Genomic DNA, 25,747 nt, shown 5'->3' on the forward strand with positions numbered 1-25,747 from the left:
ACATTTTCATAGGAGTGTACTCACTTTTGTTGCCAGCGGTTTAGACATTATTGTTGCAGTGTCGATTTCCAGTTTATGCATTTTAATCAATTTTATTCTTAGTCAAGGGGGTATATGCCACGGAGGAGGCGGGACTTCCGACTTCCTGGTTTTCACACATCAGCTTTGTTTCCACTTCCTGTTAGCGACGTGTGGGCCGCGTCCCAGTTTGTGCGCTTCAGCCTTTCTGCCCCTCCGTAGCGCGTTGCCCGAAGCATTTCAGAGAGTTGAGACGCCCTGAGCATCGGCGGGAGCGCGCGGTTGGGGGGCGCAGGGGTGGGGGTGTGAGTGGAACGCGGCTATCCGTGACCGGAAACGACGCTGATGTGTGAAACTCGGAATTCGGAAGTCCACTACCCAAGTCAATTAGACACAAGACAATTAAAAAAACAACTTTTTCATTTTTTTTTATTCGGTCACCAAAAAGGGACGTGCTGCAGTACCGTGAGCTCCACTTCACAGCATTTCAAAACGGAGAACCAAAATCAAAACAAAACAAAAATACAAGATGAAGCCAAAGCTATATGGCTGATTGTGCAATTGGACAGAACATTCGGACTGTAAAGAGGCATAAACAAAAAAAGGTATTGAGAGTTCACAAGAGAGGGATCAACAATCTGACTGTACAGGTTTCTAGCCCTTTAGTACACAAAGGCAACAGAGGGACGGCGGTTCGACAAACACGGTAAATACTGTAACCACAGAGGCTCAAAAAAATGACAAGGCCCCCGACATAATCCACAATAGAGGTAACATGCGTAAAAAAAAAAGAAGCTTGTTTGTGGCCACAAAATACAAATATTTGCCATTACTGGTGCCAATATCCAAGTTGTTCATGCAAATATTTAACTCACTGCATGATATCTTTTACCTGGCTACAAATGGACGATTCCACGCACGTTTTAATTTGTTGAATGCAATTTAGTATTTTGTGGACATTTAATATTTCCTGGCCACAATTTAGCATTGTGTACGGCATCCTTATCTTGTAGCCACAGTTTATTATTTCGTAGCCACAAATGACTATTTCGTACCTATTTTGTAGCCACAATTGAGTATTTCATGCATACATTATACTTACTGCATAGCCACAATTTACTATTTTGTGGGCACAAATTTGTATTTTGCATACGTTTTATTTTGAAGCCAAAATGTTGTACCCAAAAATAGCATTTTTGTGCATATTCTACCTATACTGTGGCCACAATTGAACGCCCCGGGTTCATGTCTGGGGCGCCGTACAAATGAACAAGTGCAAAGGTACACAAGCAAACATCCACATGGGAGGAGGAAGTCTTTGATTGATGATTTTCGGTGGCTGCTTTCACCCTGTATACTCCCATCAAACCGTCGACTTCGTTGCACCGTTGTAACAGTCCAAAAATAGTTGTTTTTGTTGTCGTACACATTCATTACGGCCAAACTTCTCAAACCAATTCAATGTTAAATACTACATTCCTTCAACCTACAGTTCTATAAGGCTACAACACGGCCTGTTCAAATGTAGAAGTCACAGTTATTGTGTTTTGAGGCAGTCATGGATTTTTTTTTTCTTCTTGTCATCCTTCAGTTTGAAATTAGTGCGCAAGTATCGGTGTGGTAAGACCAAAATATTTACCAAAACATGACAATGGCTACTTCAAAGGTCACTCATTTGGATCAGTAACAATACAGAAACTAGAAAATAACACAACACAAAAGGGGATGCGGACTTTTAAAGCTGCGCGATGTGTATATATATATATATATATATATAAAAAAAAAAAAGCGTTAGCGTCCAACAGCGCGCTGGTCAGCAGTCGGTGGAGATTTTGGCCGAGAGGTCCTGGATCCGCCGGGCGCTGCAGCCCTTGCACAGGATGTGGCCGTCCAGCGGGTAGCAACCGCGACCTTCGCCCTCGGAGGACAGCAGGAGGCCGCATTCCTGCTCAAGAAAACAAGGCGTTTAACACTTCACTCACAATAATGTATTTATATGGTTTTTTTTATGTCTTTGAGACAGCTTCTGATATAAAAAGGTCGCTTAAGGCAATGGTAGTTATTTAAAAAAAAACGGCCAGCAGGTGGCAGCAGAGTATAACATCCGTTGCCATGTCACAACAAGCTCTTTTTGCTCGTGTTTTCAACTGGTTTGTGAATAATGATGAAACTTAGCTATGTTCTAATGCTAATGGCTGCAAAATGGAAACAGATATAAATATACCTTTTTTTCCTGATGAAAGAAGAGACTCTAATCTTTCTTTTGGTAGGTTCCATGTTTTTATAGCAATAGAACAGAATATTCTGGGGACCTTAAAAAATCACAAAAAAATCCAGTAAAACAGTTGGGGGTGAAGGGGGTTGCTTCAGTGAAAATGGCTGAGAGTCAATTCATGTCTGGCGACGTGACCGCTTTGTTGCGCTAATTGATCAAGTGTATGAAGTGGAGAAGAGGAGGTTTTTGTTGTTTTTACAGGCGCTCAACACCACATTCTGAGCTACGCTTAGAGTGGAAGCCACTCACCTAGCCACAACACCCTAGGCCACCGGTTGTCATGACAACAAAAGATGTGCCGTGCATCAAGCATGTACACGATCATGTTAGATAACTACATGATATAGTTGTTGCGCAAGACTCACCTCGCAGACGTAACAGTTGACGTGAAAGCTTCGGTCCAGCGCGACGATCCTGACCGTCTCCTCCTGACCCGCTTCGGGCATGATGGGTTTGCCGCACACCGAACAGCGAGGCGCGTACTTCCTGCCGGGAGCGGGGGACGCGGCTCAATTAGCGGGCGCTCAGCAAATGCGCGCGGGTCTGCGCGCGTACCTGTGAAAGTCCTCGATGCAGTGTATCTGCGAGGTGGCGTCCACCGTGAAGGGCACGCCGTCCAAGCAGCAGTTGCACACCACGCATGTGAAACAGCGAGGGTGGTACGCCTTTCCCATGGCGCGTAGGATGCGGTCCAAAATGGGCTTGGAGCACTTTGAACATTGCTCAAGTGTACTCTTGGTGAAAGGAAAACAAATGTTTCAGTTTCAGTTTCAGTTTGTAGCTTTGCATATGGAAAGCCGTTTTGAGATTTTTCTTTTTTTAATATCCAAGCTTAAAAGGTACAGTTGACCTCAAACTGGACTTGAAGGAAATGGGGGGGGGGGGGGGGGAATTGCAGGCACGGTCACCACTCACAATGTAGCAAGTCTCGCAGTAGCTCTTCTTGTCCAGGGCGTAGAAGGGCTGCCCTCGCAGGCGGGCGTGGCAGACGATGCAGGTGAAGCACTCCACGTGGAACACCTGCTCCATGGCGATGCAGCCGCTGCCGTCGCCCACCACGTTGTCGCCGCAGCGGGCGCAGTGGCCTGGAAGGGGGGGGGGGGGGGTGATTGTGGGACAGGGGTCAAACGTTTTGGATATCTGTTCTCTTGTTGGGGTTTCTAATAGGTCGTACCGAAATAATCCTCCGCAGGCGGGTGGTTCATATCGTACACGAGCTTCTTGGTCAGACGGTCCAACTCCTCTTCTGGGCGGGTTGGTGCTGGCACATGCTGCGCAAAAAAATCATTAAAAAAAATCATTTCATTATTATCATACTTGTATTATTTATTGTAATTAATTTTATTATTTAAATGATTTATTTACTACAAATAGTGTATCTATTTATGCCAATGATTATAACTTTATCACCTCTAAATAATTAGTTAACTGCGAATACAAATCAAAATTGTATCCTTTAAAAAATCCTCTATAAATTTAATTAAGTAAGTGCCAACTAATCTTTAATTTGTTATAAAAACAAAATGTTGTAAAAAATGAATAGATATTAAAGTTTACGTAAAATCACTGCCTAGATTTTTAGCTCACCTACATTAAAATATGTAAGAACTATTTTTTTTGTTATTTAAAAAATAAATAAAGTATAACCTAATAAATTCTAATATCAATTTAAAAACAAAAAAATCCTTATGTCAAATACATTCATTGCAAATAAATTAAAATGTACATTTTTATTCTCTTTAACTAGTTAATTTTATTTACAAGATTCACGTTAAATATATTTTCCATTTATTAATGATTTATTGTAAATAAAACAAAGTACTACTGAACTATTTCTTGCATTTTTTGCAATCTATTTATTGCAATGAGTATGTTTTACAAGGTTGATGAATAAAAAAAAATAATATTTTCAATAACATGTTGTTATTATTGTTAATTAAATGAAAAATGCTTATTTTATAATTTACCAAAATTATTTAGCCTAACAGTTGTTAACAATTCGATTTGTTTGATTTTTTTACAAAAATAATTAGAGTTAAAGGATCTTTGTGCAGTTTGTCACTTTTTTTTTTTTTTACTCGCGACTGCCACTTCTGGCTCAAAGCGTAACTGCAGCATCTGTGTCAGCCTCATTCATGGTGCGCGTGCGAGTACGTGCACGATCTTAAAGCGACAGCCACAGTTGACATGACTTCAAATGAGGTAAGAAATCTCCGCCCCTCCCCTCCCCAAGGAAGCTATGGAGTGTGAGGGTCTACTATAAAAGGGAAGATAAAAGCTGATAGGTGCAGTCACAGTAAAACAGTCAGGGCTCTTAGTACTCATCTGGGCATTGGTGGAGCATGCATGATGTAGAAAAAAGCTTTGATATTACATTTTTAAACTGCACAATGCACCTTTAATGTAATTCAACCAATTATAGATACATTTTAAATGAGACTGAATTACCTGCACCTATTTTTTTTTTCTTTGAATGATGGCGCCCATTTGTCCGTTTTAAAACTCAAACGTAGCTTGCTCCCACCTTGCCTGACTGGTAAGCAGGATTCTGCGCCGCTCCCATTTGATTATTTTCCATCCCTCTTTTGGACAAGGCCACGCCTCTTCCTCTCTGCATCTCTTGAGCTTGCGAACTGGGGTGCGCGGGGTACCAGTCCTGCGGGCCAGTCTGAGGGGGCAGGCGCGGCGCATGCTGGCGAGGCGGCGGCGGCGCGTAGGCCTGCTCGGCCTGCCTCCCCGTCTGTGAGTAGGTGACGGGTTGGGCCGTCTTGACCTGCACGCTGAATCTGGGCCCGGTTGGGGTGGAGGCCGTGGTGTAGGACGCCGGCACGGGCTGCGGGTACGGTTTGGAGGCGGTCGCGGCGTAGCGATCCGGCTGGTGAGATGCGGTATACGGGGGTGCGTGGTGCTCACCCGGGTAAGATGACGGCGGGTGGTACTGGCTCTGGGGGTGAGGAGGGTACCCCGAGCTGGGCCGGCTCTGGGGTGCGACTGCGTTGTAGTGATCCCCTGAGAGGTATTTGTTGTAAGGCACGTTGTCGTACAGCTGCGGAAAACAAACGATAAGTGGTCATTCCTCTGTGAGGACAAATTAGAAGCGGTGGGACTCTTTGAATGTCTCACGATTCGATTCGATTCGATTCCGATTTTTGGGTGTGCGATTCGATTCAGAATCGATTTTCCGTTAGGAACGATTTTTGATTCAAAATGATTTGATTGACAATAATTTTGGCTTCAATCTATAGATGCGCAAGGAATTGTAATTATCTACTCCAGTCTGACTCTCTAATGCTAATTAGCGCGCTACTCGCGGCACTTTTATCGCTCAAAAGAACGGATCCACACTGAAAAAAACCAACTTGATCGTAACTTTTTCCTTCTACTCTCCAATGTGGCTACAACTTAACAGTGTATTAGAACGCGTGGAACCACACTGCCACTCAGTGGCCAAATCGGATACAACATGAACAGCGCTCCAAATAAAGGCACACACAGACAAAGTCAAGACGGTATAAAACAATTTAAATCAAAAAGATTTTGGGACATTTAAAATCGATTCTGAATCGTACTAAATGAGAATCGATTTTTTGGCACACCCCTACAAATTAGGGCCCTGACGTTAGTTCAAGTCAAACTCAAGGCCAAAATATTATTTGCAATATGTTCTATTTGCAAAGCGCAGAAGGTGTCGTACTTGTGTGCTGGCGTCCTGCGGCTGGCCGTCGAGGTCGGCCAGCATGGCGGTGAGCGAGTCGATTTCGGCGTCGATCTTGGAGTGGTGGCCGGCGGTCTTGTCGGGGCCACGCTGCTAAATGAGAGCAAGTTCCCCGTTTGAAAAACAGAAGGTTCGCTGGGCAATGTTGACAAAACACCTACGATCAGCTCGTAGCCGTCCGCGTGGGGGCTCCAGTTGCGCTCGTCCTTGGGCCCGTGTGGAGGCAGGTAATAGTGATCGCCAGGTGAATGATGGACAGGCACACCTTTGCCACAACAGATAGAAATTATCGAGAATTCTCAAAGGGGACATATTATGGAAAAATCACGCCTGTTTAGTGGTAATTTGACTTCTAGCTATTTTCCTCCGCCTCCGATCCCGAGTTTTTCAGCCACCAAATCCTGGCCAATGTTTCAGAGCAACTTTGAAGCTACCGTCAAAGCAACAAACAAATTTAAAAGACAAAGAATACAAAATAAATAATTATATATATATAATTAAAAGTGAATGAAACACATAAAAAAATTAATTTATATAAAAATGGAATAAAATGAGTTTTTTTTTAAGATTACATTTTTTTTTAAATCACTTACAATAAATGATTAATGGTCAAACTTGCAAGTGGCTTTTCTTTTTTCAAAATCCAGTACAGAACATTTGAATACACATCAATTGTATGTAACGTTAATAACACATTTGTCTTTAATTCTTTAGAAAGATTTCGTTTCCAAACTTTTATGTGCAACATATTTTTATATGATCATTACTTAAGTAAGAGCAAAGTTAACTCATTTGCTCCCAAAAACGTTCTATTGCAAATATTGCCATTGTCCCTAAAAAATATTTATACGTTGTTTTTTTTATGCTAGAGCATACGGAAGGCTTTGATGCAGCCTCTGACCTGAACAGGTTGCTTAAAGCAATGGTAGTTACTACAAAAACGGCCAGCAGGTGGCAGCAGAGTATAAGAGATCAACCATTAGAGCCACTGCAGTAAGCAATAAAAAAAAAATGTACCAAAAAAAATCTTACCTGTGGGTCCAGTTGCCATGTACCGAGTCGCAATCCCTCCCCCTCCTCCTCCATTCTGGTCATAAGGGTTGTATTTTGGCCGGAAGTCAGGCGCACCCTTCTTGTTGGGGGCTCGGTAGACAGCCGAGCTTGCAGAGTGGGACATCTGGGGGACGGCTCGTTCGGGGCTGTCCAGAGTCCTCGGTGGCAGCCAGGTAGGACCGGACATGGCGAGATTCTGCGGATTGACACAGGGGGGGCCAATGAGTCCAGCGGAAGGGATGCGTCGCTGTTTTTTCGTTTCCCGTGGCAACGACAGCACGAACAATGGACTTTCGGAGCAGGAAGGCAGCAGCCAGTCGGAAAGGTTTGGGGATTTCCAGCAGCGGGCCCCCCGAAAACATTGGACGCGCACGCAGCTGCGACTCTCGCACCCTCGCCGCCTGCCACCCACAATGCTTATTGTCTTTAGCTGTTTACACCAGTATGGCCAACATTTCCAAAAAAGGAAATGTTGTGTAATGAATGATAGCACCTGGCACAAAACAATACAGTACAACTTGGTTCATATTAGAGTCAATACTAGAGGGCAAAAAAAAAAAAAAGTCACTAAGACTGATTGAGAGAATTTGGGTCGTTTAGCCGTTATAAATCCTCATCGCTAAGAGGATTAGAACCGTGACGTCGCGCCACAAATAAACACCAATGCCACAACTTCAAGTGTAAGCTTCAACACTTTTTATTCTAGGGCGGAGCAATAGATCAAATTCGATTAATCGTCAATTTATAAATTGGATCGTTAAAAATTTGCTAAATCGTGAAATCGAGTTTTGTCTTCTGGATTATTAAAAATTGTTCTTAAATTCTGTTAAATCCAAATGTTATTATGGGTTGGGTTGTAATTTTGCACAAGTGACAGAATGCTGGATGGGTGGTTTACAAGACATGTTTACAAATTAATAGCTTCGGTTATTATGTTAGTTTTTGTTAAAACAGATTTTGAATCAGTAAACATTATTGTTATCTGAACATTTTGTACAGGATGAAACCTTTAAATAAATGTTGGGTTTATTAGATAAAAATCATAATCGTATTGAATGATGGGGGGGGGGGGGGGGGGATATCGAGATTTTATTTTTTAGTCATTTCGCCCAACCCCATTTCATTTCAACTGTAAAAAGGTGTAAAAAAAAAAAGACATTAGGGCTATGCATGTGGCAGGTCGATATGCATCTCGATACACTACCAATGATGCAATAGATTAAAAAATACTTTAGCAAGCAACTCTGATGCGATACGATTCACCTCCTAATCCCGATGTCGTGGAGGCAAAACATGTCAGCCATAAGGCGCAGCGCGACCTATGTCATATAATTAATGTTTACTAGACCTACAATTATATATATATTTGAAAGTATATTGATGTGATAGATTTTTTGGGCATATTATTGAAATTAACATTGGATTTTTAAAATAATGAACACTGACTGTCCCTGTAAAACATGGTCACAATTGACATTAACGAGGCATAGTACAAATTATTAAAAAAAAAAACTCAACATTTCACAGCTGCTTATAAATTGAAAAAAATGTCAACTCTTATTGGTATTGCTGTATCATCATTATTTTGCCTTGTTTTAGTTTTCTGCAGGTCTGTATTTGGATCAGGAGAAATCAAGGTTAACTAACTAATAAATAAATTGAGATTTGACATCAAATATGGGTGACAGGGCGTCAAACGCAAGCGTATTCCGGTGTTTCTTCTTTTCGGAGTAAACGTCCATGACATTGAAAATGGAAGATACACGCATAATAAACAAACGTGATGAAAAGCGGTTCTTTGTATGCTCGAAACTGTCTGCATCGTATACTAAAATGTAACAAACTGATACATAAAAATCTAATTCATCTTGCGCTTTTATTTTGAAGGCTTAGCAAACAGCGTGCAGCTAGCTACATGTAGCTTTTTATCGCCAACTAAACCGTGCAAACAGCAACGCAACAATAACAAATCACAACTGAACAGGCCTAAATATATATATTTTTGACTCCGTTCAGAAGTGGCAAGGGGGAAAAAAACAATGCGAGACAGACGTTCCCCTCAACTTCGCAACACGACCAAATTAAAATGGCAGAGGATATTTTGCCGTGACCGGCAACTCTCTCGCTAGAGTTATTTTGCCGTGAACGTCTCTGATAACAAAATCGGTGGCAAGTTTCCGGTCACGGCAAAATATCCACTGCGAATTAAAACAAAACAACAAAACCTAAAGAAGGGACGCTTACCACCAGAAACGGTGAACAGCAGACTGACGCGCAGCTCCCATCAAATCTTGCGAGCGAAAAGTTGTCGCCAACGAACAAAACTTTCTTTTTTTTGCGGAGATCGCGTCGTTAACCTACTTTTGCCTCGGATCCGGAGGCCTACTTGGACACAGTGCAGCCTCGCGACGCATTCCCGACGTGTGACGTAAGTCAACGTACGCGGACGTGGGCGCGCCGGGAACGTGATATGAGCGCGTGACCGGGTAAAGTTGTCAAAATAAAACAACGGACACATATCAGTTGGACGAGGGGACTAGAATAACACTGAGACAGGGAAGAAGAAAAAAGTATACGCAATTCAAGTCGTAATCTTACATAAATAAAGTTTAATAATAATAATAAAAATAAAATAATAATAGTTATTTGTTTTCATAAAAAGTTGTATAGATTTTAAAAAAGCATATATTCAAGATTAAGTCATAACATCATGAGGATGAATTCATAATATTTCCACAATAGTTGTTACATTACAAGACCAAAGTAGTTTGTTTTCAAGAAAAAAAAAGAGAAAAATGTCGAGATTACTCATATTATTGCAGGAATTAAATTCAGTATTTTTTAGGTTAAAAAGTTGATAATTCTTTAGATAGAAATTCGATTTTTTTTCAAGATTAATGGCATAATATTAAAAGCTGTAGGGTCTATATATATTTTTTTTTTTAGATAAAATATGTATATTTTGAAATATACATATATTTTTATTGTTTTCAAGATTAAAGCGTTGACGACGACTCTTGCCAAAAACCTGGACAAACAAAGACGGTTTCCTGGGATATCCCCCACTTCCTCCCTCGTCCGGTATATGCTTGCCCTTATATGTCCACACAGACGGCAAATTGCAGGAAGTCTTTGTTTTTGTCAACACGTTGGCACCAGTTTGAGGGATTTGGGTCAACGTCGGGGCTAGTGAATACTGACACACATGTGAAGGACAGGAACCCCCCCTGCCCCCCAGCTTTGCCAACGGGACAAACTCAATGGTTTCCACCCATTGGAGAACCCGTTTAGTAACGGTCTCACTTTTTCTTAAACGCCCCCCCCCCCCCCACCACTTCTACTCATCCGTTGTTCTCACAATGCCTGGAAGCGGCCGAGACCACCTCTGTTTTCTTTATTCCCGTTTTCCTTTATGTGCTTTCCTTTTATTACAAAGCACATCACTGACCCAATGACTATTCAACACTCCCAAACATATTTTATTTGCTGTGTTGCAAAATACAAATGTACATTAAAGTGTAGCAGAAAACTAAATTGCAATTTCATGTAATTTGATCAAAGAAGACAAACATAGGTCATACTTATCTTTTAAAAAGATATTAGAGGTAAAAAAAAATATGTGCATATTTTCAAGATTAAAGTGGTATTATTACGAGAATATTGTAATATAGTTAATAAAAAAGTTTTACATTTGTAAAACCAAAGTTGTATATTTCGAGATTAACAGCGCAATGAGAACAGAAAATGTTCAGTATTTTAATTTTTTTTTTTAAATGGTAGTATTTTCCTAGTTAAATGGCAAAATTGGACTGTATTTTCAAGACAAAAATGTGAATTCTTTTTTTAGCTAAAAATGTTATCAAATTTTTTTTTTGTTAAATTGCATGTTTGAGGTAAAAAGTCACATACTTTCTAGAATAAAGTTGTAGTTATTTACCTGAATTAAGTCATAATTTTGAGAAAATGTCATACATTTTTTAAGTGTAGTTTTATACTTTCGAGATTAAATATTTTAAATTTTTTAGATTACTCCTAATTTCATTAAAGTAAATTCCTATTTTTTATGAAAAATTTCCAGAAAAAAAGATGTATATTTTTAAGATAAAATGTATTTATTTTCAAGATGAAAGTTTTCATTTGAAGAGAATAAAGTCATATTTTCAAGATTAAAGACATAATATCATGAGGATAAAGCACAGGTATATATTTTTTTAAATGAAAGTCATGAATTTACCAGAGTAAGGTTATACTGTATATTTTCTCAAAAACATCTAGTATTTTTTAGGTAGAAAATTGCTAATTTTGGAGATACAATAAAACAATTTTTAAAGTTAAACTAAGTCATCATTTAATGAAAATTAAAACAAACATATATAGCACATTGTCTGAATTTTGTTACGGAAATTAGTGGACACTCCCTTGTTACATGGAATTTCATACTTTTTAGACTAAATTTGCATATTTTCAAGATTATTGCGGTATTATAAAGAGAATAAAACTGTGGAGTTTGGAGAAAAAGCCACATACATTATTTTGATTAAAAAATCCAGATTTTTTTCCGATTAGGATGCACTTTTCTCTTCAAGAGGCAGTGCTTCTTTATCTTGTGCCACTTAAGTGTATCTTTGAACCCGGCTTACACCCAGCATGAGGTAACTTTCCGCCGATTTTTTTTTTGTGAATTTGTGAACCCTGTCTACCCCCCCCCCCCCCCCCCCCACCCCATTACCTTTTCTCCTCCCTCGTCTCCTGCTAGGCTTTATTATTGACGGATGTCCTGCGCAGGCGTTTTCATCCATGTCTCTGAGCAGCTTTGCAGGATGCATTTAAAAATGTGTGTGCGTTTTTGATGGGGGGGGGGGGGTTTCCTTCACATCTGTCAGCTTCATTTCGCTCAAAGCAGGGAAAAGGTTGTTTTTCACCATCAAGGAGAAGGTGTCCCCCATCTCTAAACGATGGTGTTGTCTCGCTTCCTTCCTCTTTGTCCTCATAACACTTCCACCTCGCTTCACAGTGTTCGAAATGATTATGCTGTATTCTTGCTCGATGTGCAACTTCAGTTGCTCAACACTCCGGGCCATTGACATATTTTGTGCCTCATAGTACCCCCACACATATTCAATGGGAAACAGGTCTGGATTACTGGCAGGTGAGTCTAGTACTTGCAGACTTTTACTACAAAGCCACACGGTTGTAAATTGTACTGAACGTGGCTTGACATTGTCTTTCTGAAATAAGCAGGGATGTCACTGAAAAAGACGTTGCTTGGATGGCAGCTTATTTTGCTCCAAAACCGCTATGTACTTTTGCATTAACTCATTCGCTCCCAGCCATTTTCACTGAAGCAATCCCCTTCGCCAACGGCTGTTTTACTGGATTTTGACAGATTTTGCAAGGCCCACGGAATATTGTGTTCTATTGCTATAAAAACATGGAACCTACCAAAAGAAAGATTAAAGTCTCTTCTTTTATCAGAAAAAAGTAGATATATATCTGTTTCCGTTTTGCAGTAATTAGCATTAGAATATAGCAAATTTTCATTATTATTCACAAATCTGTTTTAAATTGTGGATAAATCAGCTTGTTTTCAACAGGGCCTTGGTTGATCTCTTCTATTTTTCTGCCACCTGCTGGCCGTTTTTGTAATAACTACCATTGCTTCAACCATTCTGTGCATTTCAGAGGCTGCATCAAAGCCTTCTGTATGCTCTATCATAAAGTGTCTTTGGGACACTTAAAACATTTAAAATAGAACATATTTATACGTTTTTGGGAGCAAATGAGTTAATGATGTCTTCACCGATTAGCACCCTTTGTTCCGAAGGACATGGATGCCAATGACTTCCCAAAACATTTTTGAAATGTGGACTCGTCAGACCACAGCACACATTTCCACTTTGCGACAGTCCCTCTCAGTGAGCTTGGGGTCAGCAAAGCGTGTGGCGTTTCTGGATGTTGTTGATATACAGTATGGCTTTTGCTTTGTATGGTTGAGTTTTAACTTGCATTTGTTGTGGTAGCGGCAAACGGAGTTCTTCATTGGAGTTGAAAAGATCTCTAGCTCATAATTTCACATGGACATTTATTGTAACTACGTCAATATTTGTCCTCCTCTGTCCTGAGAGATGCGAGGGTCATCGAAAAGCGACAGTCCTCGATGTTTTCTGTCCCGTCCCAGGACAATCAGGCACGTCCCCAAGAGTCTTCATATTTGTATTTTTTTTTTTCAACGGGACCCCACGAGCCATTTCCTGTCATTACTTTGCTCAGCGTGATGGGGGTTTAGAAAAACTAATAGCCCACTAAAAATACTTGGAGCTCAGAGTGCTGGGCCAGGCCTTTTCCTGCGCGTGGGCCATTGAGGAAAAAGGAAGTACGAGGAGGAGGGTGGGTGACATTATAAAGAGTCGCCCTCGCCGTTGCCTCCCCAAACACTGTTGCTGCCAGTGGAAGTCAAGGTGAGCTCAGCCCCACTTTCGTATTTGACTGGAGGAGCCTAAGGCGAGGGGCTTGAGGTCCGCACGGGGGCACGTCGGTTCTCGTCCCTGCTGGTCGGGGTGAGTCGGGGACAAAAACAAAACGTAAGACACGCAAAAATGAAAATAGAGGTCAAAGTTGAGTTTTTCTTCACAGGTACGAGTAGGGAGCTGGTCTCGCCTAACACATGTGTCTGGCACACTTGTGTCTATTTATTCACTCACTAACTGTACACATTGGTAAGTACTTAATTTTTTTGTTTGTTCATTATTTTTTCATTATTAATATTATTATTATTATTATTGCATTGGTAGGTACTCTAAATTAGTGCTAGATGTAACTAAATTATGTCGTGGTAAAAGTGTGGCCTGGGGCCATTTGCATTCTTTTATTCGCCCGTCACATATTCTAACAATAAATTCATAACATGGTCTGCATGAGAAGATTACAAAAATGTGGAGATGTCTCGCACCCAAGTCCAAGTCACGATACCTCGGTAAGGCATTACGAAGAAAGAAAAAAAAGAGCGCAACCAAAATATTTCAATATTTCATCTTTTTTTTTTCTAGATACAATTATACCAACATGATAACTTCAAACCAAGTAAACAAATAAAATATTTTATTGACTTAAGAAATTAAGAACATTTTAAAATATGATCTGTTTCAGCCGATCCCAATATGAAAATCACACGATTGGCCTTAATTTTCGATCACGTGATTGAATCGGAACAGAATATTGGAAGAGCTCACTTTTAAAATGAATGAAATGAAGAAAAGTTGAATGTTTGACAATATCACACTTTTCACTGAGGAAGCTGAATGAGAATGTGTCATGTAATTTCTCTATTTCAAAAGGCACATAAAAGTGTGGTAAAAATGGCACATAAATAATAGTTCTAATTGCAAATATTGAGATTAAAATTAAATACAACTGAACTGTGCTGTAAATCACATTCAGTATTTGTTTAGATGTCATGTGCTAATTGTGTCCCCCCCCTCCCCACATAGGAACACAATGGCATCGGGATCAGAAGGACACGGGGCGTCTTCCGGCTACGTAAAGGAGTTCACCCGCCACAGCAGCGACGTGCTGCTCAACCTCAATGAGTTGCGGCACCGCGGCATCTTGACGGACGCCACCCTGGCGGTGGGCGACGCGCGCTTACGGGCTCACTCGGCTGTGCTGGTGGCCTGTAGGTAGGTGTGGTCTGCTTACCGACTACAGTGGCGGTGGGCCGATTTTGAAAATTACAGACTTCTCTGTAATGTGGATGCCCCATGGAACACTTTTTTGTCAATGGGGTGGGGCGGACGGAAACGTTTTTGCATTCCAATGCGTCAGGTGCATTGACTGCTAGTAATTTTTTTTGGGGGGGTAGGATCCCCAGCCCTCAGGTGGAAGCCCTGGGCCTTCACCTCCTCGGCCCCCCTTTTGCACGCCACTGAACAAATCGTTAAATGACATCAATATACCACAAGATGGCAGCAAAGCAATAAAGCAGTCAGCTTTGTCTGAGAATTTTCTTTTCTTTTTTTTCTTTTGCAGCGGCTTCTTCTATGCGCTTTACACGCAGCACATGCAACACATGAGCGTGTCCCTCCCAGGCCACCTGGAGCCCACCAGCGTCTCCGTCCTGCTCGACTTCATGTACACGTCCCGCCTCCCCCTGACACCCGCCACTGCCCCCGGCGTGCTTGCCGTGGCGGCTTACCTGCAGATGGACCACGTGGCTGATACCTGTCGGGACTTCATGCGGCTGCACTGGTGAGATCCTGGAAAAAATTGACATAAAATTAACATGTTCTTCAAATTGGTTAATATGCATTTATTCTTTTTTTAAATGTATGTATTTATTTTTAGAAATGTTTTTATCCATTGATAATACTAAATAAATAGAAGTAATAAAACACAAGAGTTACTTAAAAACAATTTCATTTGTGCAACACTTAACATTTTTTTCTAGCCGATTAAAAAAAAGGATAATTAAAGTACAACTAATTAGTCATAAACCATTTCATTTGTTGCACTCATAATTTAGCATTTTCTGCTAACATTGTTTATTTAAATGTATTTATTCATTTTGTGTGGCGTCCGTGGTTCAGGAGGAAGGTCGGCTGTTCGATCCCCGCTCTCCCCGAGTCATGTGTTGTTGTGTCCATGGGCAAGGCACTTCACACACATTAAACATTTAACATATTTCATTGAATAATATGTTAGTTAATCATAATCGCATTAAATATTATTCATTACAATTTAAAAACGTCATTATTTCATATATTATTTTTATTTGATTCATTAGTTAAGCCATTCAAGAATAGATCATTCGGATGCTTGTCGTAAAATTTTAAACATTTTATTCACACTCATTTATGACATTAAATGCACAGTGAGAGATTTATTATAATTAATGACATTAAAAATACATACATTAAACAATTTTACTTGTACATTTAGGGTTATATTCAGATTTATTTATTGTTGCCTTATGTATCGGTGACTGCTATATTAGCAGCCCCCATAAGTACCCGATACCGTAAAGGGATACTTGACTCATTGAGCCATTTTCAGCAGCAAAAAGTTTATATTTTGTCCAGAATGAATTTGGTAATTTCATTATTTTTCATGTAGAATTAATACCTTTAAAAACAAATTTTGCCACTTGCTGTCGACTGAAGATGACATCACTTGTGCTGAGGAAGAAGGTAACGACCAATCATGGCTCAGATTGCTGACCCAAACCATAAAACTGGTGAGCCATGATTGGTTGTTATCTACTTCCTCAACACAGGTGATGTCATCTTCAGTCGACAGCAAGTGGCGTGATGTTATCAAATTCATTCTGGACAAAATATTAACTTGTTACTGCTGAAAATGGCTCAATGAGTCAAGTATCCCTTTAAAATAAGGCCATATCCGGTATTTACCCATCACTAGAATAAACATATACATTCTATTTTTTTTTTTTTCAAGATAATCTACTAATGAAAAAAGGTCCATCTGTCCATTTTAAAAATTTAACTTTTTGTAGCAGGGAAAACATGAGCTTGACATACCCCCAATTGGAGCTGGACCCCGGGGTGTCTGTGGCCTCGGTGGCCCCTAAAGGTGGAGACTTGCCTAATCCTGGACCACAAGCAGCACGGATAGTCCGGTAAGAACTCCACTGATACCCTGTTTATTTATTTGGTTTTTGACGGGTCGATCTCACCTCTTCAACTTCTATATTCTCCAGGGTCCCGAGTGTGGCCGATGGCCCGCTTACACCGGGAGCTTTCCCGCCACGGAAGCACGGTTCAGAGGAGCTGAAGAAGGAGCCTGACTCGCCCCCACCGTCTCCTGACAGCCCTGCACGATCCAGCTGCCAGCCCAGCTCCCCCGCGGAATCTAAAACCTGCAACAAAAATCTTGCGGTGAGTTCAAAGACTAGATGATACATATTGAAAGTCATATATTAAAATCGATTTTTGAAACCCCAATGACGACTCCACTTTTATTAAAGAATTAAAGAATTAAAGAATTGGAACTTTCTGTCAGTTAGATTATGGTGCAGGTTTTAATAACCACGACTGTTTCAATGTGTTCCTCCCTCAGTGTGGCACCAAAACAACACCGGACCCAAAGTCCTGCAACTGGAAAAAATACAAGTACATTGTCCTCAACCCTCTCTGTGCTGGGACGTCAATGAAGGAGGAGCCGCGACGTGACGCAATGGCCGTGACACAGGCGTGGCTTGGAGAAGTGCCCGGTCAGATTGATAGGTAGGAGGCAAGCGGGGAGTGGGAGTGGTGGTGGAGGGAGTGGGTACAATCGTCAACTCACTCTCTTCGCCTTATCAGACAGGGGCAGGCCTCCTGCTACGAGGGTTCTGGCCGAGCCCCTCTCCTCGGGCCACCCACCACCGCGAAGGAAGGAACAGGTCAGTCAGTAGGCTGCACTGAGAGAAAAGGGGATGAAAAATTTCCCACATCCTACTTTTCACTTTGCTTTAAAAAAAATAAATAATAATTTAAATATCATATACATTTAGTTACACTTCACATTTGTGTCCCACATGGTGTTGATTCTTCACACACAAAAATCTAATTTGATATCTCGATGTTTAAAGCCTGAAATGTCTCAAAAGGTTAAAAAGTTCAAGGGGGCTGATATTGCAAGGCACATTATACTGCATATATAATGTATTATTATTATAAAATCCTTCCTGGTTTTAATCCTTATTCCCTATATCCCTTTCTTCTTCCCTCCCTCATTTTCTTACTGTCATACCATTCTTGCTACCCCTTGTATGAATACGTTCTATTTTAAATGTTTTAAGTCGTATTGATACGTTTTTTTATGCTAGAGTTTACAAAAGGCTTTGATGCAGCCTCTCAACTGCAGAGAACGGTTGAAGAAATGGTAGTTATTACAAAAACGACCAGCAGGTGGCAACAGAGGAAAAATAGACCAAGCTCATTTACCCACTGTCCGAAACAGATTTGTGAATAATGATGAAACTGAGCTATATTCTAATGCAAATTGCTGCAAAAACGATAACAGATACAAATATACTTTTTAAAGAAGAGACTCTAATCTTTCTTTTGGTAGATTCCATGTTTTTATAGCAATAGAACACAATATTATTCTGTGGGCCTTGCAAAAATCTGTCAAAATCCAGTAAAACAGCCGGGAGTGACAGGGGTTGCATAAGTTAAATAAGTTCATGAAAAAAAGTGCATACCTACTTTTGGCCCACCTTGTTTTTTTTTTTCTCACCCTCCACAGCTACCACTCATCAAGCCGTCAAGACAGAGTGCTACTATATGTCTTACAGTTACCCGGGCAACGCTAAAGGATGCAAAACGATCCTCTCAGGTAAGGCTGGCACAACACTTAATGGAGACTTATATGCAATCCCCCCCCAATTCAAATCAGCCCACAGGTGTCTTGTGACATGGCATGCTTTCGTTTAGAACTGTGAGGCAGATTTGTAACAACTCGTCCACCGTGCTGCCAATTCAAAGTCTGATTCCACTAACGTGTCAACTCAAAACCTACAGGCGACAAGCCGTACCGCTGCAACGTGTGCGGCGCCCAGTTCAACCGGCCGGCCAACCTCAAGACGCACGCTCGCATCCACTCGGGCGAGAAGCCGTACCGCTGCGACACCTGCGGCGCACGATTCGTTCAGGTGAGGGTTCACAAGCACGCCTTTCCAGCCTTTGACAGCCAATACAAAAAAATATATTGCATTTTTGTATTTAATTTGGGCAGTAATAACAAAAATGAATTTAATATGAGCCTCTTGGCGTCAAACATGCAGCAGTGACATACTTCAATAGAATGAGCTTTGGCTCATAAGTAAGCGGACTTAAAAGCTAAGCTATGCGGTTGTTTTCACTCAGTGTACATTTCTTTGTTTTATGTTTAGGTCGCTCACCTACGAGCGCATGTGCTGATCCACACGGGCGAGAAGCCGTACCCCTGTCACACGTGCGGCACCCGCTTCCGCCACCTGCAGACCTTGAAGAGCCACCTGCGCATCCACACCGGAGAAAAGCCTTACTCGGTGAGTCCGGGCCTAAAAACAACAGCAATAAAAAGAAGACAAGGTCAAATCTTCATTAGGTTTTGTTTTTTTGTTTGTTTCTGGCAGTGCGAAAAGTGTGAGCTCCGCTTCCGCCACAAGAGCCAGCTGCGCCTTCACCTGCGCCAGAAGCACGGCGCCATTACCAACACCAAAGTCCGCTACAAGGTCCTGACCGAGCCATACCCGCCCGTTCTGCAGGCCTGCTGAAAAACAAAGGGGGAAAAAAAGGCTAATATTGTTACCTTTTTAAGAGTAGTGTATTTAACAGAACCATTTTTGGTTGAGAGAGGAGTTTCAGCTGCCTGTAAAAAATAATAGCACTCACTAAGCTTGCATTCGAGATGAAAACGTTGTATTAGAGTGTTACAGGAAGTGTTTTTGTTGGTTTGTGAAGAGTTTGAGAGGAGTCATGATAGTCATGATGATGAAAAGGAGCAAAAGGAGGTTTTGAAGTTTGAGTATGTAAAGTGAACCTTTGTCTACAACTAAGCCACTGCAAATTTCTATCTAACTAAACCTCGGTGCTTAAAACGAGTGCCCGACCAATTAATCGGACAGCCAATTTAACCCGTTGATCAAATTTAAAAAAATTGGCAGCCCCCCACCCACACAGTTTTTTAAAAACACATAATGTAAGACAAAGATATTGACATTTAAACAAATGTTGAAAAAAAATCTGCCAATTTTTCTCTTTATTGTGAAGCTAAACTAATGTCAAAATAACAAAGTATTATTAAACAGTCAAATTGGGTATATTTTAGCTAAGTTATAAAATAAAAAAAACATTTAGTGGGGTGTCCGGTCCACTATGGTCTTGGTCTCTTACCCCGACGAAGAGCGAGGATCCACTATAGATGGTTTGAAGGAAGTTTGAACAGTGTTGATATCTGACCTAATTCATTTCAGAAGCACTTTGAATCATGATTGTGTCGCTCACACATTTTTATTTAACTCCACGTGTGAGGCCTGGTGCCCAGCGTGTTCTTTGCAATAATTTATGCAGCCATATCGACTTGAAAAAATTCAAGCAGTCAAATGACTTTTTCTGATATACAACCATAACAATTATAAACTATTGCCCATAAGCGGTGAGGAATTTGTTGGTTCATTTGCTGGACAAAGATGGTCTGTATTATTTGAATTAAATTGGAACTTGGATGACATGTCTCTTTATTTCTTATAACAGAATTGACAGTGTATAATGTACAGAATGTTTGATTGCATGTATAAATCATGTACACTCGCCCTCTGTCATCCTCACTTTCTGGAGCAAGATGAATTATAACTATAAGCATTTTCTGTGCACTGTAGGCAAATAGTGGAGGTTTGAGAGGGCTTTCCAATCCTTTCTTGTGTGCGTGTGTGTGTATGTGTCCCTCACCTTCAGCGTTCCATTAGGGCCTCGAGTGAACTGTAGCCTATTCCAGATGACTTTGTGCACGAAGAAGGCTAGGACACATAAGACACATAGACAATCACTTTAGCAAATCAACTTTTAAGCTTTCTTGCCAAATAGTAAACTGTCCAGTCATATTTTGGGGTGGAAAAGTTATTTACTTAAGAACATGATTTTAGCCAAATGAATTATGTACGATATGACCATAAATTAAGTAAAATACTGTTAGCTAACTACGTTACCAGACAGACAAAAAAAGTAGCTAGCATTTCACTCAACCAGTTGTGCGTTCGCTCCATTTAAAACGCAGCCCACACACACACACCGGCGACAGACACACACGTCCAGAGGTACCGGCTGGGTTTGCCATGTGGTTTGACTTCATCGAGTTCGGACCGAGTCAATAAAGCAGAACATGACCGCTACAATACAGAGAAGGTTTGAAGTACAAGAGGTAAGTGTTGCTAACACAGGTTACCGTCATTTAACAGGTTCTTCGAAAGCGAAAAACATTTGACTTCTACGTGCGTTGCATGACCACCGCTACAGTACAAGAATAACTTTATTTTCTTTATTGTGTCCAATCGAGGGGTTGTTAATTTTAAAGTAATTTACGTGTTTCGTTTTGTTTTGGCCGTTATTTTATTTCGGTTTTAGGGCAATTTACTTTGTCGCCAGTACGCAACTACGCATGCGCTACGTCAGTGCTACGTGATGTACGTAGTTACTTACGTTTATGGTTTGACGTACTCCGTTGGCGTAAACGGTGTTCACGCTGTTTTTTCTTCTTCCTGTCATTCCCCCCTCAGTTTTATTTTGTTTTTAATATATTCACGTCAGTTATTTTATTGGTGCTAAACTGCTAATATTCAATAAAAAATGCTGGGAAATTCTGTTTAAAAAAACAATTTGTGTGTGTCCTTCAGCTTCAGCTCCACTGAAACCACATGTTTTGCAGTGCATTTCTCCTTCAGCAGGTGGGTATCGTCTGTCAAAGTCCACCTAAAATAGTGACTTTGGGAAATTTCTAATCCCTCTTCAGAGCCCCACACATGACATGAGGGGGATTTCTTTTTTTAAAATTAGATATAACATGCACACATAATAGGCTACCACAAATGAGTATTTCATGGCCAAGAGATACTTAATTGCTGTCACAAAATAGGTATAACGTGCACCCAAAATACTCATTTGTAGCCACGAAATGCTTGTGATGCACGCATATGTTGTGCACTCAAAATAATAATTTGTGGCCACAATTATGTGTGCACAAAATAGATATAATATGCTCATGAAATACTGATCAGTGGCCAGGAAATCAAAAAAAAAAATGGTGGCCATGAAATAGGAATAGTGTGATTTGTGCACAAAATGCTAAATTGTGTCCACAAAATTGGCATAACGTGCACCAAATACATATATGTTGACTAAATAGTTATTGCCTGCGCACTAAATGATAAAAGTCTGGCCACGAAATAGCAGTTAAATCCATACAAAATAATAATTTGTCGTGATGAAATAGGTACTGTATAACATGCACACACATTTCTAATTTGTGGCCACAAAAGACATCTTACATGTTCCTTTACATTTTACCATGTTGCCACAAGTTACTACTATATGTTGTCATTTCCAGTTGGCCATTTACTCCGTTAGTTCAGTATGAGCATGCATCTTTTTACTCATTGGGAGTGTATTCATTTTGTATTTGTGTGTGTGTGTGTGTCCTCATTAATAAATAGCTGTGCATCGGCAAAACTATCTTTTTATTATAATACGATTTTTTTCCCCCCTCAATTTCATATTTGGTACTATATATGTGTCCTATATCCTGTCAATGAATATAGTTACGTTGTTCAGTGAAGGTTTTGCAAGTTGTTCATCATTAACCTGCTGATGTGTTAAGGAGCCTCTTCACACTGGCTCAAAGGAAGTTAATGATTACGCGCGCACCTTGATGTAAACTGTTAGCCCTTCTTGACATACTTTTTCTCCGATCACACAGCGATGGCCAGCGTCCGACCGGGAGCCGAGAGGCGGCGCGACGGCGAAGCCGAGGGCCCCGAAGGAGGCTGGGGCTGGGTGCTGGTCGGGGCCCTTTTCGTCAGCACCAGCCTGGTGTTCGGCCTCATGCGTGGTTTGGGCATCTTTTTCGTGGAGTTCGTGCAGTACTTTGAGGAGAGTGCTCAAGCCATCTCGTGGATCTCCTCCACCGGTCTGGCGGCGCAGCAGTTCTTCAGTGAGTCCCCCTGGTGGAGGTCCTGCTGGACGCTTCATTAGGCACACTTGAAGTTGTCACTGTGATGTGTCGCAGGCCCCCTGGGTGCCGCCTTGTCCAATGCGTACGACACGCGCCTGGTGGTGATGGCGGGAGGCTTCCTGGCCGGGCTGGGTTTCATCCTGGCCTCGCAGGCCACCTGTCTGCTTCACCTCTACCTCACCATGGGCCTCATTTCAGGTAGACCATTACATTTGGGTCCTAGAAGAGCCACCAAGGATATAAATAATTTAAATTGACTGCTAAAATGAATTCCTGCACACACTACAGACTTTTCTCTCACATATTGTACTAGAATTGTATAATAGACTCAAATATGCATGTCAGTAGTGTTTGTGTGAGTGTTTTAATTCTGAATTGTTTCTTCCTTTGTCCTCCAGGGTTGGGCTGGGGCCTGGTCTTCACGCCCATGGTGGCCACAGTCATGGCGAGCTTCACCCAGCGGCGTAGCTTTGCCTTGGGTTTGGCGTTCTCCAGCATCGGCCTGGCTTCGTTCACGTTCAACCCGCTCTTTCAGTTCCTGGTGGAGACGTACGCCTGGCGCGGGGCCCTGCTCATCCTTGGCGGGCTCAGCCTCAACATTGTGGCGTGTGGGGCGCTCATCCGGCCACGGCGGCGGCCTAAGGGCACAGCAAAGGTGGGGCACAATACACTATGCATGAAGAAATCCGACCCGATCATTCGCTTTGGGGCCATCTTGTGGCATTTTGTTGATGTGAAATTGAGGAACTTGATTTCATGCTGAAGTAAGTTGAGAAGCTTCACTTGGCCAAAAATAGTGCTTGTGGCATGTGTAGGAAATTCTAAATCTTTTTAGAGGCACTCGGTTACTTGCAGCTTTTTGCTATGGTGCAAATTTAATATTCCATATTGAAATCAAATGAAATTCACAATGTCCTGTCTTACAGGTGGATACAGAGAGCAGGACGTCATGCGCTGGCCTGTGGCGGCGAGTCGCCTCCTACTTGGAGCTGTCGTTGCTGTGCGAGAGGCCTTACCTCACCTACACTTTGGCCATCACGCTCCTTAACGTCGGCTACTTCGTGCCCTATGTCCACCTGGTGGCCCTCAGCCGACACGCTGGCTTCTCCGAGTACCAGGCCGCCTTCGTCATGTCCGCCGCCGGCATCACTGACATCTTCGGCCGCGTGGCCTCGGGCTGGTTCTCGGACATGGGCCACTTTCGGCTCATCCACCTGCTGAGCGTGTGGACGGCGCTGGCCGGGTTGTTCATCATGCTGCTACCCGTGAGCACCCTGTGGGGCTCCTATGCCGGCCTGGTGTCCGTCAGCCTCCTCTATGGCTTGTGCTCCGGGGCGCTGACCTCGCTGGCCTTCACCGTGGTGCCGACTGTGGCCGGGGCGGAGCGCGTGATGGGGGCGCTCGGGCTACTGCAGCTCATCGAGAGCTGTGCGGGACTGCTGGGATCGCCTCTGTCAGGTAGTTGCAGTGACGAACATATTGAGATTCATGATCGTAATAATTTTCAGATGGATTGCAGTGATCAGCTTTGAGTTTATTTACTCCATCAAACAGCAGAAAACGTGCATGACAGCAGCCAATTAGAGTCAACCTTTTCCTGTTGTATACTTTTTGTTTGTAAGTTGAAGTAAATGAACCAAACTTTCAGCTAAATGCAAAGTTGCGGGCAAGTGAGTAAACTCCAAATTCAGCAGTGGATCATATTATACACTGCATGTCAGCTCGACATGTCATGACCTAAATGGAAATGCCCACTGAGGTTGTCAAACATTGACCATAGAGATAATTGACCGTTCTCTTATATTTATTTAGGACTGCTCCGGGACGTCACAGGCAACTACTTGGCCTCCTTCACAGTGTCGGGCTCCTTCCTCATCCTTGGCACACTCACTATGGCCACCTTGCCACACTACTTCTGCCGCACGGATCCACCACCGCCACTGCCCCCACCATTGCCGGATGCAGAGACCCAACGTCTCAGCTCAGAGACGGAGGAGATAAATGAGTTGCCTGGGGACGCCAATCACTGAGGAGCAAGTGTGTATGCGCTACTCACAGAAATGTAGGAATATTGAGCTTGGCTTTGAGTACTTGACATGTGCATTCAGAAGTTTAGAGAAAGTGAAATGAAGTTTTCTTGTAAAAGGTCATGTTGCATTTTGTGTTCATCCTCTGATTACATCCCTATCTTTTTGTGAGTAGTGTGTGTGTGTGTGTGTGTGAAGGGGCTGCCCCGGCCTTGTATGATTTAGTCTTATTTAATAATCACATTTGCACATTATAGATGACATGGAGTGTTTTTGTAATTGCTGTTGTGAATACCTGGAAGATGTAGCACACTGTCAACTGGTGTGAAATTGTCGCACCAAAGACTTAACTGGAGACCAAAAATTGTAATGATAATAATAATAATAATGGGCTTTAGCGTGTCTCTCATACTCAGGAATACAAGACTGCTGTTACGTTAAGTGCCATTTCTTTCAGAGACAATAACTATATTCATATGTGGTACTTTTGGAGACCATAATAAACATGGGACTGGTGGTGACTTGATTACAGTACTTGTTTTGTTTGATCATTCTGCATTGGCACAACACATTCCTGCAGTCTGCCACTGACCTGTTAGTACGTCATTAAAAAAAAAACATCCCTTGTTTGCGAACGCCTGAGCATAAGATTAGCAAATAAACAGCACAGTGGGGCCTCAGGTCGCATAATCATGCTAACAAAGCAGCTGTGGCTAACATTGTCGTGTTTACAGTGCTAATGCTAGCTTAGTATTGCCAGTACTGCCATTTTGCTGACGATGCTCTTTGACTATTGCAACTATTGCATTTTTGTATTGGCTTTTTTTTTTTTAGTTCAGTTATTTTTATTTATAGTTTTTTGTTGTTGTTGTCATAGTTACAATACAGACCGGTATGAAAACCATTTCTAGGACCTAACTGTAAAATAACCAAATAAAAAACTGTAATAAAGTG

General features: G+C 41.7%; 3 protein-coding genes across 13 annotated transcripts; 2 read left to right on the plus strand and 1 right to left on the minus strand.

The window, feature by feature from the left end:
* Positions 1-420: 420 nt before the first annotated feature.
* On the minus strand, positions 421-21,161 carry trip6 (thyroid hormone receptor interactor 6). 10 transcript variants are annotated; one of them, XM_086059203.1, is made up of 18 exons: positions 20,985-21,161; positions 20,492-20,559; positions 19,228-19,313; positions 18,961-19,101; positions 17,361-17,475; positions 16,750-16,932; positions 16,595-16,664; positions 15,253-15,313; positions 7,041-7,257; positions 6,170-6,273; positions 5,988-6,101; positions 4,818-5,339; positions 3,468-3,564; positions 3,209-3,378; positions 2,849-3,027; positions 2,659-2,779; positions 2,243-2,330; positions 421-1,963 (listed from the first exon to the last, which is right to left on the minus strand). In XM_086059203.1, exons 9-18 carry the CDS (start codon positions 7,246-7,248, stop codon positions 1,686-1,688), a joined length of 1,881 nt encoding a protein of 626 aa, XP_085915329.1. In that variant the 5' UTR covers positions 7,249-7,257; positions 15,253-15,313; positions 16,595-16,664; positions 16,750-16,932; positions 17,361-17,475; positions 18,961-19,101; positions 19,228-19,313; positions 20,492-20,559; positions 20,985-21,161; the 3' UTR covers positions 421-1,685. The 10 variants fall into 10 exon arrangements, with proteins under 10 accessions (XP_085915329.1, XP_085915328.1, XP_085915327.1 ...); XM_086059202.1 differs by having other exon boundaries at positions 20,861-21,161; XM_086059201.1 differs by having other exon boundaries at positions 20,832-21,161.
* bcl6b (BCL6B transcription repressor) lies at positions 13,482-20,268 on the plus strand. Of its 2 annotated transcripts, none has more exons than XM_086059210.1 (12): positions 13,482-13,618; positions 13,695-13,777; positions 14,549-14,737; positions 15,087-15,305; positions 16,570-16,692; positions 16,774-16,951; positions 17,133-17,299; positions 17,378-17,457; positions 18,306-18,395; positions 18,581-18,711; positions 18,952-19,089; positions 19,177-20,268. In XM_086059210.1, exons 3-12 carry the CDS (start codon positions 14,556-14,558, stop codon positions 19,315-19,317), a joined length of 1,449 nt encoding a protein of 482 aa, XP_085915336.1. In that variant the 5' UTR covers positions 13,482-13,618; positions 13,695-13,777; positions 14,549-14,555; the 3' UTR covers positions 19,318-20,268. The 2 variants fall into 2 exon arrangements, with proteins under 2 accessions (XP_085915336.1, XP_085915337.1); XM_086059211.1 differs by having other exon boundaries at positions 16,573-16,692.
* On the plus strand, positions 20,780-25,728 carry slc16a13 (solute carrier family 16 member 13). The gene is made up of 7 exons (XM_086059212.1): positions 20,780-20,960; positions 21,433-21,483; positions 22,512-22,745; positions 22,821-22,964; positions 23,165-23,421; positions 23,693-24,224; positions 24,579-25,728. The coding sequence occupies exons 3-7, from the start codon at positions 22,514-22,516 to the stop codon at positions 24,794-24,796; spliced, it is 1,383 nt and encodes a 460-aa protein (XP_085915338.1). The 5' UTR covers positions 20,780-20,960; positions 21,433-21,483; positions 22,512-22,513; the 3' UTR covers positions 24,797-25,728.
* The last annotated feature ends 19 nt before the right edge of the window (positions 25,729-25,747 follow it).

This window comes from Leptonotus elevatus, chromosome 17 (assembly GCF_054856555.1).
Source record: "Leptonotus elevatus isolate MCC_2025b chromosome 17, RoL_Lele_1.0, whole genome shotgun sequence".
Classification (NCBI taxonomy): domain Eukaryota; kingdom Metazoa; phylum Chordata; class Actinopteri; order Syngnathiformes; family Syngnathidae; genus Leptonotus; species Leptonotus elevatus.